General features: G+C 42.1%; 1 protein-coding gene across 6 annotated transcripts in view; it reads left to right on the top strand.

The window, feature by feature from the left end:
- ctnna2 (catenin (cadherin-associated protein), alpha 2) overlaps positions 1 to 16,113 on the top strand; it is a 270,720-nt gene extending 254,607 nt beyond the window's left edge. For 4 of the 6 annotated variants that reach the window (XM_053419592.1, XM_053419591.1, XM_053419589.1 and 1 more), the window contains 4 exons: positions 4,260 to 4,441; positions 6,095 to 6,200; positions 13,123 to 13,257; positions 15,068 to 16,113. In XM_053419592.1, coding sequence (XP_053275567.1) covers positions 4,260 to 4,441; positions 6,095 to 6,200; positions 13,123 to 13,257; positions 15,068 to 15,355 — 711 coding nt within the window. In that variant the 3' untranslated portion in view covers positions 15,356 to 16,113. The remainder of the gene's footprint in view (positions 1 to 4,259; positions 4,442 to 6,094; positions 6,201 to 13,122; positions 13,258 to 15,067) is intronic. The other 2 variants (XM_053419590.1, XM_053419593.1) reach the window with 2 other exon arrangements.
- Positions 16,114 to 16,607: the final 494 nt, after the last annotated feature.

Raw genomic sequence — 16,607 nt, 5'->3', positions numbered from 1 at the left:
AGACTAAACATTTACACACGCGCAAAACAAGCACATCCATAAAAAGATGTGTTTGCCGAGAACCACTGGTGATCTGCCCGGTCTGCCTCAGCCTGCCCTGTCAGGATAAAGCTTGCTGTCCTGTCACGGTCATGCCAAGTGCACGCGGGTTCTGTGTTTCTACTCCGACAAGAGGAAGCCTAATCCATTTTCTGCATTGGAGCTGACATGAGCACACTGAGGTTTACAGTCATGAGCCCTACAAGCCCCTCCAGTGTGCGGGAATCACGCGCAGGACACAGGCATGGTATCTCCGTCTCCCTTACCCGATCTCACCGTCTCCCCCTTGCTCGGCGTAGAGAGAAATCAAATCAAGTCGGGGGCAGTCCCAGGAGCCTTTGTTCCCAGTGCTTTGCCTTGTGCAATGCTCCACTTGTCACTTCTATTATACTTACGCATAAAGCTAGGTTATTAGAGCAAACATGAATAACGAGAAGGCAGAGACACACACAGGGGAAAGGAGGCCTGTACATAGTGTCTCTTTCTATTAGAGCATGCAGACACAAACTCTCCTTCTACAACACACCACGGATAATGCACAAGGAGGCAAACACAAAGCCCCCCGCCCCCCACACACACACACACATGCACCCACACACACCCAACATCTCTTGACACAGTGATTGGATAACACTGTTGATAGGTCATCCATAAAATTGAACTCTGAGTGTCTGGGCAGTTTATTTCAAATGAAACAAATTAAAGTCATTTCAAGACGCCGCGCTCGGTGAGGAAACCCGGAAAGCGCTCTAATCCCCGCAGACGTAGCCGAGTCGCAGAGTGTATTGGCACCGCACTCCCCCGGCTGGATTTTGCCACTATGTTAAGCTCCCAAGGCCCGCTCCTCGTTGTTATCAGTAAAGCAGGGGAAGGGATTTGGGGATAAGTGAATTCTAGAGAGCAGGGGTGGGGGGAGGAGGAAGGATGGGACCTCGGCAAGTCCCTTCCTGCTCCCCTGACATCCCAATTGGCTCATGTGTTTACCCCTGTGCCGCAGTTTTCTTTTGTATTTAGAGCCCCCCTCCCCTCTCTCTGTCTCTCTGTCTCTCTCTCTCTCTCTTTCTTTCTTCTTCCCTGACGCTCTCTCTCTTTTGTCACACCATTTTCAGAGTTAATCGGAATACCAAACAAATCCCCAACTCTCTCTCCCCAACCTCCCTTGATCCCTAATATTAGAAAATGGATGTACAATCCACGTTGTTGAGTTTCAAGAGACTTTTTGCTCCCTTTAGCTGTTAGGGAGAAAAGTTCCTCTCGGTTCTTCCTGCAGCTCCTACGTGCACAAGAAGGAGGAAAACTTTATGAGTGCAGTTTTAGAAACATCTTCACCTCGTCTGCTCTGATTCTCAATTCTCATTTTCTAGCTAAACCTTATCCGCACTTATGGTATACACATCATTTTGACACCGGCAGCATTATGCATGAGGTAATTATAGAAATAAGTGATTAATTGGAGCCTCAACAGTTGGGAAACGAGAACAATTTGAGCTCAAAATATATGCTAACAACCCTCCATCCTGAAAGTCACAGCGATCCGCCTGGTGGCACAGGGCACTCACCGGTGTCACTATTGATTAGGAGGCAATTATAGTGCAGCGTTGCCTACATTCTATTTTTGGCTGCATTAAACATGAAATATTTTGGCAAACCATGTACGAGGGAGATGTAAAGTTAGAAAGATTATAATTAAAATTGACAATATTGCTTCAGACAATAAGACCAACTTAGACAAACCCTGTCAGCCAGTGATTTAGATTAATATAATAATTGATTATGTGCTGATATTTGGTATGTAAGGACATTTTCAAACTCTAACCTCACATAATTTACTTATTGCTGTTTTATTCTCCAACTTGGGCTCTGTCATGGTTTATCAGTGCCTGAACACAGCATAATAGAACTGGGTGTTTCACTGAGAAGGTAATACCATGTGAACAGGTATGGATCGGAAGCCACTTTATTTGAGACTTTGGTTACAAATTGGGAATTAAACATCATTAGTCCTAATTAACATGAGTCAGTATTTAGCTATTTAATCTTTCTGATATGGCAGTTTTGGTAACTTGTAGAATTGCAGATATGTTTTATCTTAGGTTAAAGAAGAAGTGGTGCAGGAAGCCCAGAGCAGGGAACAGCTGTGTGAGAACTATTATTCATAATGACTCATTCAAGCATTCCTCCAAAGCAAAGTAGAATTTTACCCAGCTGAAATCACTGGTTTAAAAATATTGGTTCCTCATTATACCGTCTCAATTTGTTTTAAATGTGAACAGTGTTTTCACCCCACACACTGTTTAATGGGATTTGCTGTTGCACTGTAGCCTGTGTGGCTTGGCAGCAGCAGCAGAGGGAATCTACACTGGGCCTGAATGAGCTGGTTTGGTGGTTTGTTTATGCAATTCCCAGGATGCACCAGCCACAGTCCGCTGCCACATCCCCGAACACCCATGGGTGATTGAGTGGCTGATTATAGAGTCAAGTTTGTGATGTGGTTACACCATCGGTCGGCCCTCTGCAGCGTAACTGACTGTCGGTTGGCCGGTCGACTTTGGGAGTTTTATTCAATTGACTGATCAAAAAATTGGCACAAACACTTAAGCAACATAAAAAAAAAGCTTGAATCCACATATCTATAGAAGTTTTGGACAAACATTAGCAACAAATGAGTTGACAGTATTGCCCAGTAAAAATGAGGCCCAGTTCTATCTATGTCTACTCTGTTCATTCAGTATTAGAGCAGCGTTTTGTTACCCAGTCTCCGGCTTTGTGTCTTTTTCTCTGGATGATCATTTTACATATGCAGCCAAAGTCCCAACATGGCCATCTTTAATTTCTGTCTATGCTGCTTTTCAGACAACATCACAGTAACAGAATCAGGATTGTAGCAGAGCAGATGAGCGGTGTTGAAATGGCTTGGAAGTGACTGGTGGTTAACATGTTAATGGCGGGTCACTATTTCAAGCTGTTAATTATTGGGACTTTGATACCGTCAGTGTGAGCATAGAGAGCAGCAGAGAAGTAAACAGATAAATGAATGAAACCGGCTGACCGTAGCCATTAATATATTTCAATTGACATATCGTAGCTCTACAAAGTTTTCCTCTACTTTCTCATTTTCTCACATTGACCATACACATCCAGTCATACCCTGGTTTCGACAAATCCATTGGCCTCGGATGAGAAGGTGCAGCCTCCATGCTTCTGCCTGTAATTTAAATTTGTATTCTTCAATGCTAGAGTCCCTCCAATTCCTGCCTATTTCCTTTAAAAGAATTTCAGGAGCACAAGTCATCACATTTTTTTTTCTTTCATTTTCCTCCTGACACCTCTATCAGGAGACATGAGCAAAGTGACGCACTTTCTCACTGAGCTCAGCCCGCACCCCCACACACCAGCTTTACTGTGAGCGAGGGAAAAGGAGGACAAGGGCGATTATCTCATTAAGAGAATAGCATTTCTTGGAGGAAAGTCAATAATACATGAGTTTGAAAAACAATAGATGGTAACTTTTCCTTTTTTTTTTACTGTACTCGTTTTTCTTTCTCTGCCTCTTGAGTCAATAGAATCGACCTAATGGTAAACCAGGTTACTCTTCCTTCCATCTCACCTCCCTGACATAATGTTGAACCAATGCATTATTCATTCTTTGGTCTAAGAAGCCGAGGTAATTATACATTTATCTCCCAAATAATACCGGGTCCTTACTGCGCCTGTGACCTTGCCAAGAGATTTATGCCGTTTAGTACCTGCCCCCAAAGGCCGCTGAGCGAGCAAATGTATTCTCATTGAGGAAAAAATTGAAGGCAAAATGGATTTGCTCTTTATGGGTATAAGATGTCAAGGGGTTTGAAAAGGTCCAGTCATTAAATGTAAAGTTTAGAACTTTATTTTGAAGCATTTCAGAAGGGCAGGGATAGCCAGACTCTAAACTTAATGTTTGAGTTTTGTAGGGCGGATTAAAAATGGTATCAGAAAAAAATAGAACAACTACTGCTCCGGCTCTGCCTTTCATACACTTCCCTTTATACTCTTTCTCCTTAACTAATCCCTCTTCTTATTCGCCCCTTCCCTCATTTCCCTATCGTGCTGTCCTCCACAACCTTATCTCCCTCCTTTACCTCAATTTCTCTCCCCTTGCATTTCCTTCATTCGGCTCGAATAACCTCTTCTTTCCCTTCTAATGCTTCTGTTTCCTCCACTCTCCTCCATGTCGCCTGCAGGCCATCATGGCGCAGCTTCCCCAGGAGGAGAAGGCCAAGATTGCGGAGCAGGTGGAGAGCTTCAGACAGGAGAAGTGCAAGCTGGATGCAGAGGTGGCCAAGTGGGACGACAATGGCAACGACATCATCGTGTTGGCCAAGCAGATGTGTATGATCATGATGGAGATGACTGACTTCACCAGGTAAATGTCACACATGCTAAGTGACCTAAACCAGAGATGTACCAGAAACAAGCTGAACATGTACACTGATACACAAACACCAGAGAGTGTTATCTGGCTCTTTAGCTGCCTAATGTTGCTCATTGCTCACCAGCTAGTAGCTTTCTATAGCGTAGATTAAGTTTATTGATGCTTTTTGCTGTAAACAACCGTGGAGTAGTAAGATTGAACCAAAGCAGAAAAGCTCTTAAAACAATGAGCTGAAAAATGCTGAGAAGCTCTATAGCGCTGAGGGAAACAGCGGGTTCTCTAATGGTTTATTCTTTCTCATATAGGTTTCTTTTATACCAAATGCTTATACTGAAAAAGGATCCAGTTCATATATTAACGTGCATTAAGTGACAGAAACAGGATTTCTGAGACAGTTCGCGTTGCCAAATACAAAGTGACTCGGATAACCTCAGTTGTAATGAGGCTACATGGTGATGCTGTGACTCAAAGAAATACTCTAATAGATCATCTGCTTGCTTATGTTTACGAAAAGCCGGCAGCTTTCGTTTCAATCTCCTCCATCTGCACTCAGCTATAACTGGAAAATCCCTAATGCCCAACTAATGTGTTATGTGTTTCGAGTTGTGATCCATTCTGCAAAAGCATATCATGGAAGTAACCAAAGAGAAGAAAATAAATCAAACTCAGAGCCACGTGCGATTAGTCATGAGTGATTATGCCAGTGGTGCTGTAACTGCACCATTATCACTTGGCTTTGACCTCAGTGACTCAGATCAGCATGAACAAATTTAGTGGAAACTTCAGCTTCACCCTGACTAAAAAATGAGACAATTCATCCGGACAAACGCGCTTATCTTAGCCACATTAATTCTCTGTCGCGGCAAATCAAGAAAACACAACACAGGCGCAGTTGTTGGCCATTATTTCCCTCTTCTCAGTGATTGTCGTCAACTTGAGTTAGTGTCTGATTGTCTGAATTCTCACTGATCTCGGCTCTTGATAAGAAATGGCTACCATGGCTGAACGGTGCGAAAACGAAATAACAATACGCCAGTTCTCATATTCATCACATCATTTCATCATTTCACCATATTCGCACTCCGTCTACCGTCTTTTTTATGTGTTTAAACATGGCTCAACAGGCTTTGTACCAGGGAGCTGGTGGGGAAATGTCCAATTAATGTCAGGTTCAAGTGACTTCAACATTTACGCTCACACAGAGCTCCTCTGGGTAATGTGTAGGGAAAGTTCAGGGCTGCGGTGCAAGTGTGAAAGCAGCTTTTTTTCTGTCACACTCTGCCTCACAGGGCTCTAGTGGATAGTAGCCAAGGTTTATTTTTCACAATGTTGCTCGATTATAATTGTTATCTTTATTTTCTGATAATTATAAGTCTTTGGTTTCTTTGTGCTTCGAACCATGTTGCTATAATGGACCCCTGTGAACAAAGCGTTCAAAGATAAACTGAATTTGTTCCATCCATTACAGTCTTGATTTCAATATGTAATATTCTCGCTGACAGCGACAGCAAATTAGCTGTTGTACGAGCTTGTGTGTCACAGGGTTAAGCTCCGTCTTTGAATGCAACCTATGCATATGCTCGGCCTCTGCACCTCTAACCACATTCACTTTTTCCTTCTTTATCACTCTTCCAAATTACCCAGAGGCAAAGGCCCCCTGAAGAACTCCTCAGATGTGATCAACGCTGCGAAGAAGATTGCAGAGGCTGGCTCCAGGATGGACAAACTGGCCCGTGCTGTTGCAGATCAGGTAACTTTGCTTCCATTCACTACAATTTGATTGTTATACCTTAAATCAGCCGGAAACAGTCTCTGGCTGCGTCACTGTAGCTGCAGAGCACATTACCAGTTTTGAGTAAGCGTGGACATTGGAAATCTTCAATGTGGGCACGGATGAGCCCAGCTGGAGTGGTGGGCTGTGTGGTCACGTGACTTTGTCTCCCGATGGGGCCGCCTCTATGAAAGCAAACAGCAGAACCGAGTTGTCTCTAATATAATTAGCTCCCAACCAAGGTGTTGCATTCATTATCAGATGAGTACCTCTCTAAAACACGCTGACAAACCAGTTTCAATATCTAATCAATCAGTGCTGTGCTGAGGGAGGATGAGAGTGAAAAGAAATAGGTGTGTATTCCTAGTGTGTGTTTGTGTGTGTGTGTGTGTGTGTGTGTGTGTGTGTGTGCATGCAGCAAATGAAGTGGGAGGTATTTCAGAACGCCAGCAGCACTCCAGGTCATGCATAATCTTCTTCATTCTGTCTATCTCTAATAAGCATTGAGAATAATCTCGGGCACAAGACTCACTGATTTATTAAGGCAGCATGTTGTCAATGCTACTGCTGTTTGCTACCAAACCCTCGGGATGATTATCGTTGGGTTCGGTGTCACATGCTCAGCTTCTTTAACATTATTTCAAAAATGTAAAATTGCAATAATCAAATGTTTCTCTGAAGTCCAGCAACTTTACTCATATGATCACCCACAAAGATTCTTCATCTTTACTACAATGTGCCAAATTTCACATACTCAAATACATGATATATAATATACAATCCACAAAGTGGTGTTTTTAAGTTTGGATTCCCGTGTAATATAGATAACTCGATGATGAATGAATCATACCTCTGGAAAAGTATAGTTTTAGCGACTGTGGGACGACACAACAAGCCAAGTACACAGCATGCACATTTGATATATTAAAATATCACTTTATAAAGATAATATGACAAACATGTCTGCAAACAGTGGCTTATTTACTTAAGTTCAGTATTCACTTTCCTTTCTGCTCTGTTGCAATTTCCACCAAAACGTGTTTTTGTGCTGTTTCGACTTAACCAACTGCTCTATAGTATTCACCAGCTCGGTGCTGACTCTGTCTGACGGCCTTTTTAGTGTTGAGCAGAAAATGAACACTGTAGTTTATCAGAGCATTTCTGCGGTAAACTGCTGCCTGCTGTATCTGGAAGCTGATGAGAGGAGTGAGACTAAAACCCGAAACGGCAAAGCTGCAGGCCAGAAAACCCAAAACAACGACTTAAAAGACACCGAGCTCCATCGAGCTGAGGGGACCTGCCGTGTCTGGTGATAATTACTGTATCTGTGGATTCATCACTGCAAGACACCCCCACTGCGGTGAAGATATTTAATACACGGTTTGTGTAGAAAATATTCAATATAAATGGAAAAGTTGGATAGGAGAAAGTTTTTCATTTGTTTTTCAAGTTCTTATCGGAACAGTAAATCATTTTCAAACACTGTTATAAGATATGCTCATAAGATGTTGCTATATCCTGGTAAAATTAAAGATAAACAAAATGCAGGAGGATAACAAATAGAAGCTTTTCCAAATGTATTTCTTGAAAAGTCATTAAAAACATTTTAAACACATTTTGGGCTCATTGATACCTTACAGGGTACTACATACTGTACGCCTCTATATTCGAAGTGCATACATGTTAAGGTTAAAGTGTGCGCAGAGAAGAATGTTGCTCTTGGGGTAAGATACCATTATGAGGAGATCATTTCTTCATCTGAGAGTTTTCTCCATCTCTTGCCCTAATCTGACAATATTTGTCTTCACAATTAAATAGTGTATTGGCAAACTCTCTGCTGTTAGCACAGTGCAGAATGCTTGTCAGCTTGAGTGACCGGAATTTTTTCTAAGCCTTGGACTGACCAGAAGGCTTTAGTCACTGTTTTCCACAGCATATTGCATGACAGAACAAAGTTTCAGGCTCAACTCTGTCTGTTGTGCAGCAATTAGCCCAAACAGAGTGATGAAAAGCAGCTTTGTACATAAACATGTTCCCGCGTTTCCATGTGTGTCAACATTTGTCTGGAAAAGCTGGTCTCGGGTCTGTTTCACGGTTTATGTGTGCATTCAGGGCAGGATCTGGGACACAAAGGCCAAGGTTAGCGTGCACTTTCCTGCGGGTGCTTATGGATTCACTTCTTGGCTTGTAGGCTGCCAAGTGATGATCAGTGTTTAACAGGGTTTAGGTGGGAGTGAAGCTGTCACATGGCAAATCACTGGCAGAGCCTGTGTCTGAATCAACAGTTGCTGCAATGAAAGAGCAGGTGGCTTGCCATTTTTAATTCTCACTTAAATGTTTCCTAGACCAGTGTTGACTAAATATTCAGAGCCTTCTGTTGCACTTCCAGAGACATCAGAGCTGCGATTAGGAAATAAAGAGGGGCTTGAGGTCCTTTTTCTTTTCCTGCATGAAATTTATTATGAAAGTGTTTTCATGTGAGTCACTTGAGACATCTGTTTGTCATCCCATAAAGGAAATGGAATTAATTAGTAATAGATAAAACAGCAAAAGTTTGCTTTTATCAAGCATCGTATTGGAATTGCCCAACAAATAACAGTACACTTATATTCATACTGGATGAGGAGTACAAGTATTTTGCATTCACACAATCCGGTGGCCAACCTGTACTGGTTGACAGCGTTGCGGGTCCGCAGTAAGAATAAAGGCTGCTTCGCTGCCTGCAGGCAGGTCCCTTAAGTAACAAACCTTGTTGCTATGACTCCACATCAGCCCTATTGATGAGCATATGTGAAGCAGAAGAAAATTCTGTGTGGAAGGACAGTGAGCTCTTTCATAGTCATTTAAGCACAGCACTTGACGTAGAAAAACCCCTCGAGGCAACTCACCCCATTTCACTCCAGCAATGCCTTTTTTGCTACTCTACTTCTCCCTCTCCATTTCCCCCCCTCTGCTTCGTTCTATAAGTTCCCCTCCTACACATATTATGCAGTAAACAGTGCAAACCGGCTGTACAGAGAAATGAGCAGCTACATCTATCAGCCACAACTTAGGAACAGGTAGATGGTTTTAATGAAACAATCTGATCCATGGGTTGGGATTTAAAATGTTTTTTTGGGGTTTGTTATTTTCTATGGCAAAGATCAAATTACACACATCTGCCATTACATCAAAACTTGATGATAGTTCTAATTTCGATGCTGACCGGTGTGTTGTGTGAGACATACACTATCATACATTAAGTGTGGACCGACAGCCCAAGCCCATTCATTACCTCTGAAGCTATAAACCAGAAAAGTAAGAGATGTTGTTTTCGATGGTTTGTAGCCGATGTTCTTGAAGAAAATATTACAATTTAAGGCTTTTCTTTTTTGTCGCATATTCAAGTGTATTCACAAGCGACTGTTTACAGCAGTGGAAGAGGTTGGACTGACACATAATGTATACAGTGACACCGCTCTTTGTAATAAAGGAATCAATTCATAGTATAATAGAATTGTTTGATGGGCTTTAATAACAGCAAGAAAAGTTTCAGGTGTCATTCAAGTTTGGACATTAGCAAATGTCCCGCGTCACTTTAAACTGTCAGTTTGTTAATTATAAACGCTGCTAAACAGATGCAAAGTTTGAAGCTTTGACTTCCAGGTTTCCCTTTAGTTGTCACAGTAGAGACTTCTGTCCCACAGAGTCCATAACAAGAAGAGCAAATCTCCTGTAGCCTACGCTGACAGCAGTGAAACCAAGTGTGAATGATGTGTAATTAAAAGGCTTCTCAGTAAAAACAGAAACTGCAGTTTAATGGGAAGTGAATTGAGAGGTGTCATTACCAACTATCTATAAAGATTGATTGGGAGTAAAAGCTGTCAGCCGGAAATGCTACAGCTCAGTTTGTACCAAGATGGATTTTTTAAGTGACAATGTAGTTTCTTCTTTCATATTTCTTATAATAAATAAGACAGATTATGTTGTTTTCTTACCCGATCCCTTTGGATGTCATTATTTTAAGGAAATTTAAAAACAAGTTTGACTAATACAAATGTCTTTCATTATGTTATCAACACTACAGTCGTTCCTGCTAACTGACAGGGATGAGTCTGATAGTTCCGTGTTTTGGGAATGTGTGCAGACAGGGTGACTTCTCTGGTGGGCCAACACTCAGGTCCATATCTGAGGAGGTCATGAGATTGTTTTTGTCATCGCACCATACCACCACATATGTATGTTAACGTGAGGCAAAAGAGACCACAGATCAGCTCATGGGGGGGGGGGGGGGTACTCATTCACTCTGTCAATGTTAGTTCATGGCAACCAGCCACATTTCTCATATTGACTCCGCTACATTTTACTCTTCATATTAATAAGTAAGAACTTGAAAGGCTCTCCCATCACAGACTTACTGCACAGCTTCCAATGCAACACCAATATAGCAGATTGGAAATTTCAGTAAAGTGTCATTTTACAAAGAACCGAATGTTTGGAAAGGTGTCCACGAATGGAAGCACCAGATTGTTCTTTTACGTATTAGTGATTAATTTGACCATTTCTATTACAAAACGACAGCTGGTGGAATGAAGGGAATGGAAAGGGAGAAAAAGTAAATAAGGCAATTACTTAAAGGAAATACATGGTTTCTGTATAATGTACAACGTGTCTTTGGTGGATACAGGACCAGAGACTGGATGAGCAAATAAAAAGATTAGCAGCTTTTTTGAAGTAACTGACAGGTGAGGGCTCAGCATCACAGGCACAGCGGTGCTCCAGTCAGTTCCAAGAAAGATCATGTAACAGCGCCTAACATGCTCCTTTTAAATCTGTCACAGTCATTTCATTTTGAATAACTCTCCTCTGTCATTTCCTTTATCCAGTCATAGAAATGTGAATAATACACAAAGGTTAATATTTCCTCTTTTAACAATGAATAATTTAGAAAAGGTCAGTCTCACCCCGTTTTAAAATGCAGCAGCAGGGTGAGGTGAGACTTGGTGTTTTGACAGACTGCCACACTATGATAGTGTGTTGCCCTCATCTCGGCTCCGGAGTTCACATCATCTCCCTGAATTACCCACGGGGAGCATGTTTCATTCATTCTGAGCCGAATTATGCAGAAAAAAAAACAACTATTCACCTATTTCTTTTTACACAAAAAAAGAAAAAATTAACTTCCTGAAATGTGGAGAGAAGGGCTGAGGTCAGGGGGGGTTTCAGAAGGAGACGTAAAGTCAGTCAGTGTTAAATGCACATAGAGAGAGAGAGAGAGAGAGAGAGCGAGAGCGAGAGCGAGAGCATTAGCGTGTCAATGGGCCTGGCAAAGTAATGGGCCATACAGTTTATTTACATCCACAGGAAATCTGTGGAAGAAATGGACTATTATTCAACTGCACAATGGAGAGCAATTGTGTCACGTCTGTATCACACTTGCCTTGGACAGCTGTGTGTGTGTGTGTGTGTGTGTGCGTGTGTGTGTGTGCGTTTGTGTGTGTGCCAGCAGCGTGAAGAGCAGTTAGCTGTGATGCTAGCCAGGACTGGCGGTGCAGTGATAAAAAGCCCAAGGAGCAGCTTCCCTCTGCCTCACTGGCTGCTCTATGAGCGAGCAGCTCGGCCTCACTCTGCAGTTAGTGACACTTAGTGAGAGGGAACTGGTACTAGTGGCGTCTCTGGTCTTATTTACTGTGCCGTTGAAAGGCCTGTGCTGATAGTAGCCATAACTATAAATGTAATTCCTTGAATTGCTCTTTCAAATCCTATTTGTAGGTTGCAGATAGAAACATTTTACCACCAGACAACAGTATAGCTGTGTTTTACTCCCTGTATTTGTGACCAGCGCTGAGAAGCACTTGTGGCCATTCATTACTATTTGTCTTGGAATAAGAGGCCCTCCCTCAGTGGGAAGGAGAGAATATGGGCGGCTGGAAAAGCTGATGGTCGCGCGGGGGGGGGGGGGGGGGGGGGGGGTATTCATATGACATGTTTGAAATTCAACTTGCCGACCCCCCCTCTGCCCACAAGACAAGGAAATGAGCAGTGCATTTCCCCACACTGTGCTGCAGAATGTCCTAGTTAGGACCGTTTAATATTAATGACTAGAAGAAAGGTGTTGCTACAAAATGATGCTCAAAGTGTTAAGGCAGCTGATGCAGTGTTCTTAACCCACTGGGAGCTTAGTGGGCCAGAGCTGAGTCCTGGAAGACTTCCAGATGGAATAACAGGGGCAAACGGTTTGATAGGAGGAGACCTGAGGAGACTCTGCTCGTATTCCCTGTTGGTCCATTTGCTGCACTGTATGAGTGGGTTCTTTACTACTGGAGTAGCACTGCTGGATCTTTAACCAGCAACCCAAACACTGGAACCCTACTGTTGCAATTGTTGTTTTTGTGTTTTCTTCTTCAAAAAGGCCTCAACATCAGATTTAACACTTTAGAATACACATCTCAATCTTATTTATGTCAATATAAACATACATCTTATAGATCCAGATGATAGTTCAATGATAAAAAATGTAGACTGTCTGGCTGTCGCCCCCCCCCCCCCCCCCCAAAAAAAAGATATGCGATATTATAGTATATTTAATATTTGTACCACTAGGTTCACTTTTGTAATTCAGAAGTTGAATAACCAGTACGTCTCCTGTCAGGCTCGACCACTGACCAACGTGAGTTCTCAGTCCATAATAAGACATTGTTACCATGGTGATAGCTGTCCCTCAATGTCAAGAACCACTCATACAAAATAATCTTGACTGTCAACACTGCACCTCTGTTGGTTCTCAGCAACACAACCACTAAGTCAGACTATAGACACCACATTAAAAAGGTCATGTTCTTGTTACCGCACAAACAATGACTACTTATAGATATGTTATGTGTGTTTTGACTGTTTCTCTTTGTGCCTCTTTCACATCCAGTGCCCTGACTCAGCGTGCAAGCAGGATCTGCTGGCCTACCTGCAGAGAATTGCCTTGTACTGTCATCAGCTCAACATTTGCAGCAAGGTGAAAGCTGAGGTTCAGAACCTGGGTGGAGAGCTCATTGTGTCTGGGGTAAGTTTATCATATCATAGACAAGCTTCACCACACAGCAGCCATGTTGGAAATGCTCCTGAGCAGTTATTGTTGGCAAAAAAGACCAGATCACAACCTGAATGGGCATAACTGCACTTTCAGGTTGTGATCTGGTCACCATGACATAAAACCTAGACATAAAGAATCACCAGTTTAATATTTGCCTCTAAGTTCGGTTTAAAACACATTTTCCCTCTGCTTATACTAAGCTGACGCAATGTTCTGCTTAAATCAGTGCAACGGCACAAGTGACAAGCGATTGTCTTATTAGAGGAGAGGTGGGATGCAGTACGTTCACGGTTTGTCTGTTTCTTACAGTCTATCCATACAGATCAGCATTCGGCCAGTTTTTATCAGTGATGCCATAGATTCACTCAAAGGATAGAGTCACTGGATTTCATGCCATGCACTGCTGTTGGGCGGACCTTTTAATTCAAGGTCAAAAGAAAGCTTGGGAGACCAGATAAAGGGGGATGAATATTAAGGCTGACGCAATTATTTCAGACCGATTACCAGGTAATACCAGGAAGATGCACTGCAGGCTTTATTCCTTTTGTGTGTTTTATGACTCATGAACCTAATAATCACTGCTAAAGGTACAATTAGACTCTTATCCCATAATGCTTGCTTTGGGCCCTGAACGGGTATGAAGTCAGTTTTCATTTATTGTTTAAACTCAAATCAGAAGTTCAGATTTTACAATCTTAACAGCATTTGACACACTGTCAGATAAAACCTACTGAAGCAGATTTTGATTTTAACTTGCAGAACATTTTACCAATTCCCAAGTAGCACAGTGGAAGGACAGACAGAAATATTGTACAATATTCCACATTAACATTACTGTCTTCATGAAACTGAAGAGAATTATTTTGACCTCAGATTACAATACCCTTCAGACCTATAGAGCTTTGAAAATATGTCTGTGGATTTTTAAGACTGAAGTAATTTGTTGGAACACGATATAATTCTAGTCAGTTCCTTATATACACAGTTTTTAAATTGAGACACAAGCTTCACGCTACTCTGCATCCGCCATTACACTGGATTTAAGAATCTAATTCTCTATCACTGGATAAAGCAGAGAAATCCCACAGTTTTGTTGGACTTATGTTGCTGTGTGTTATTTTTATATTGTGTCTTTGATTTTACTATTTTAAAACTGGATGCAGTCACAATAACACACTTCACTGCACATTGTACCATGTATAAATGTGTACGTGACATATAAAGCTGATCGTATCTTATCTTAGTTTGATGTGTTCATCGAATTAAAAACTGACTTGGCTTTTTACCTTTGCTTAGGATTTCCATGCATCTTGTTGTCGAAACAGTTCTTCATGATTTCTCAGGACTCTATTATAGTTTGTCTCGCATGAGTTTTGCGAGTCCTGCTGAGATTTTAACCTTTTCATGGTGGCCAGCTGGAGTCCACGCTCATTAAATCTGCACAGTTGACTCGTCTCAGCAGGAGGTAGAAGGAGGCCCACTGGCCGCCGACCCTTAAATGTCAGCCAAACAAAACAGACGGAGACAGAGGTACACCTGACCACTGTCTCTGCTAATTAAGGGCTGCTAAAATAAGATGTCATATAGCGATGGCCATGTTTTTATCCTGCTTAATTGCCTGTCGTGGCACAGACCTCCTAGGTGCTGTATGTAGCCTAATCAGCCCTTATTTGCTCAAGAAAATGTTGCACTTTTCCTTGTAACAGACACGTTGACTAACTTGATTTGACCCTTTGTGTTTCTCTCTCTTCCCTTTCCGACTGTCCTCGCCCTCCTGCAGTTGGATAGTGCCACCTCCCTGATCCAGGCAGCCAAGAACCTAATGAACGCAGTGGTGCTGACTGTAAAGGCATCTTACGTGGCCTCCACCAAGTACCAGAAGGTGTACGGAACAGCGGCGGTCAACTCACCCGTGGTGTCCTGGCGTATGAAGGCCCCGGAGAAGAAGCCGCTGGTGAAAAGGGAGAAACCCGAGGAGTGTCAGACACGTGTTCGACGAGGCTCCCAGAAGAAACACATCTCCCCCGTCCAGGCCCTCAGTGAATTCAAGGCCATGGATTCCTTCTAAGAAAGAAAGCAACACCTCGTCATACGTACCCCAGAAAAACGACAAAACATGACGCTGACAAGTTGAAGAAAAAAAGTCCCTTTTTACATTGTGTTACCCCGCCTCTGTTTGCCCTGTGTGTGCTCGGTGACATCTCAGGAGGACTACAGTACATATTAAACTGCCACACTGCGGCTCCTTGGAACACTGTGGGCCTCTTGGCTCACAGACGGCCAGCACACACCCAACACTATTTATCGGTCTTATTGTAGCTTATTATGTGAGAGCCAAAATGTGACACAAACAATACTTTTGAAAATATGGGAGTTGAAAAAAATAAATAAAGGAAACATATCAGGGGAGGAAGTGTCGTGTTAAAAATTTGTGGCAGTTGATGTTCTAGCTATATCATTAACGTGCTACTGACTGGCTGCTTGTATACACATTTAAACTGTCTGAATGGAAATCCTGAATGGTTCAGTAGAGAAGTTATTCTAGAGGGGGAATATCGATGTTGGTATATGCTCCCCCTCGATATTCTTTTTTTCAATTTGAATGTTAACCTGTAGTGATAGGAATAACTTATGTTAAAAATACCTGGAAGTGTCAGCATCAAAGTAGTTTCCTCCTTCCTGACGATCATATTAATAATCCATATGGTGTTTTTTTCCCAAAGGACACTTATGGTCTGTTGTATTGCCTTTTTAAATTCATTTATTTAATTAATACATCACTAACTACGATGACCTTGATTGGAAGTTGTGTAGCGTATAAATATAGACGGAGAGGTTTGAGTAGTTGTGGTTTGCTCAGAGAATAGAAATCCCTGCATACAGTACCTTTATATTCAACCTTCTCTAATAAATCCCTCAACTTGACCCTAAAAGATCCACGTGTCTTTCTTGCCATCACATTAGTAGCAGCTGCTTTATCAACATGTGAGTCCTACAGCAGGGATTGCTTTGAATAATTGGAACGATCGGACATAATCATTAGAGATCACCATGCGAGAGCTGCAAGTGGAAAGATTCCAGAGGACGAAAGACGACAAACATCTATTAGTACTAAAAGCTTACAAGAACATCCATATTGATTCAGGGTTGTAGGTCAAGCCCCATTACTTCACTGTGACTTGAGATAATTGCTCTTAGGTCAGCAGTGTTAGTGCTGTTGCTTATATTTGGACCTCATCCTTCACGTTAACTGACAATCACACCTGCCAGATGCACATAAAATACAGACTGCATATGGTAGGTTTTTAGGAATGCCAGCT

This window comes from Pleuronectes platessa, chromosome 3 (genome assembly GCF_947347685.1).
Source record: "Pleuronectes platessa chromosome 3, fPlePla1.1, whole genome shotgun sequence".
Lineage (NCBI taxonomy): Eukaryota > Metazoa > Chordata > Actinopteri > Pleuronectiformes > Pleuronectidae > Pleuronectes > Pleuronectes platessa.
Note: the sequence above shows the minus strand (reverse complement) of the source record. Positions and strands in the feature narration are given on the sequence as shown.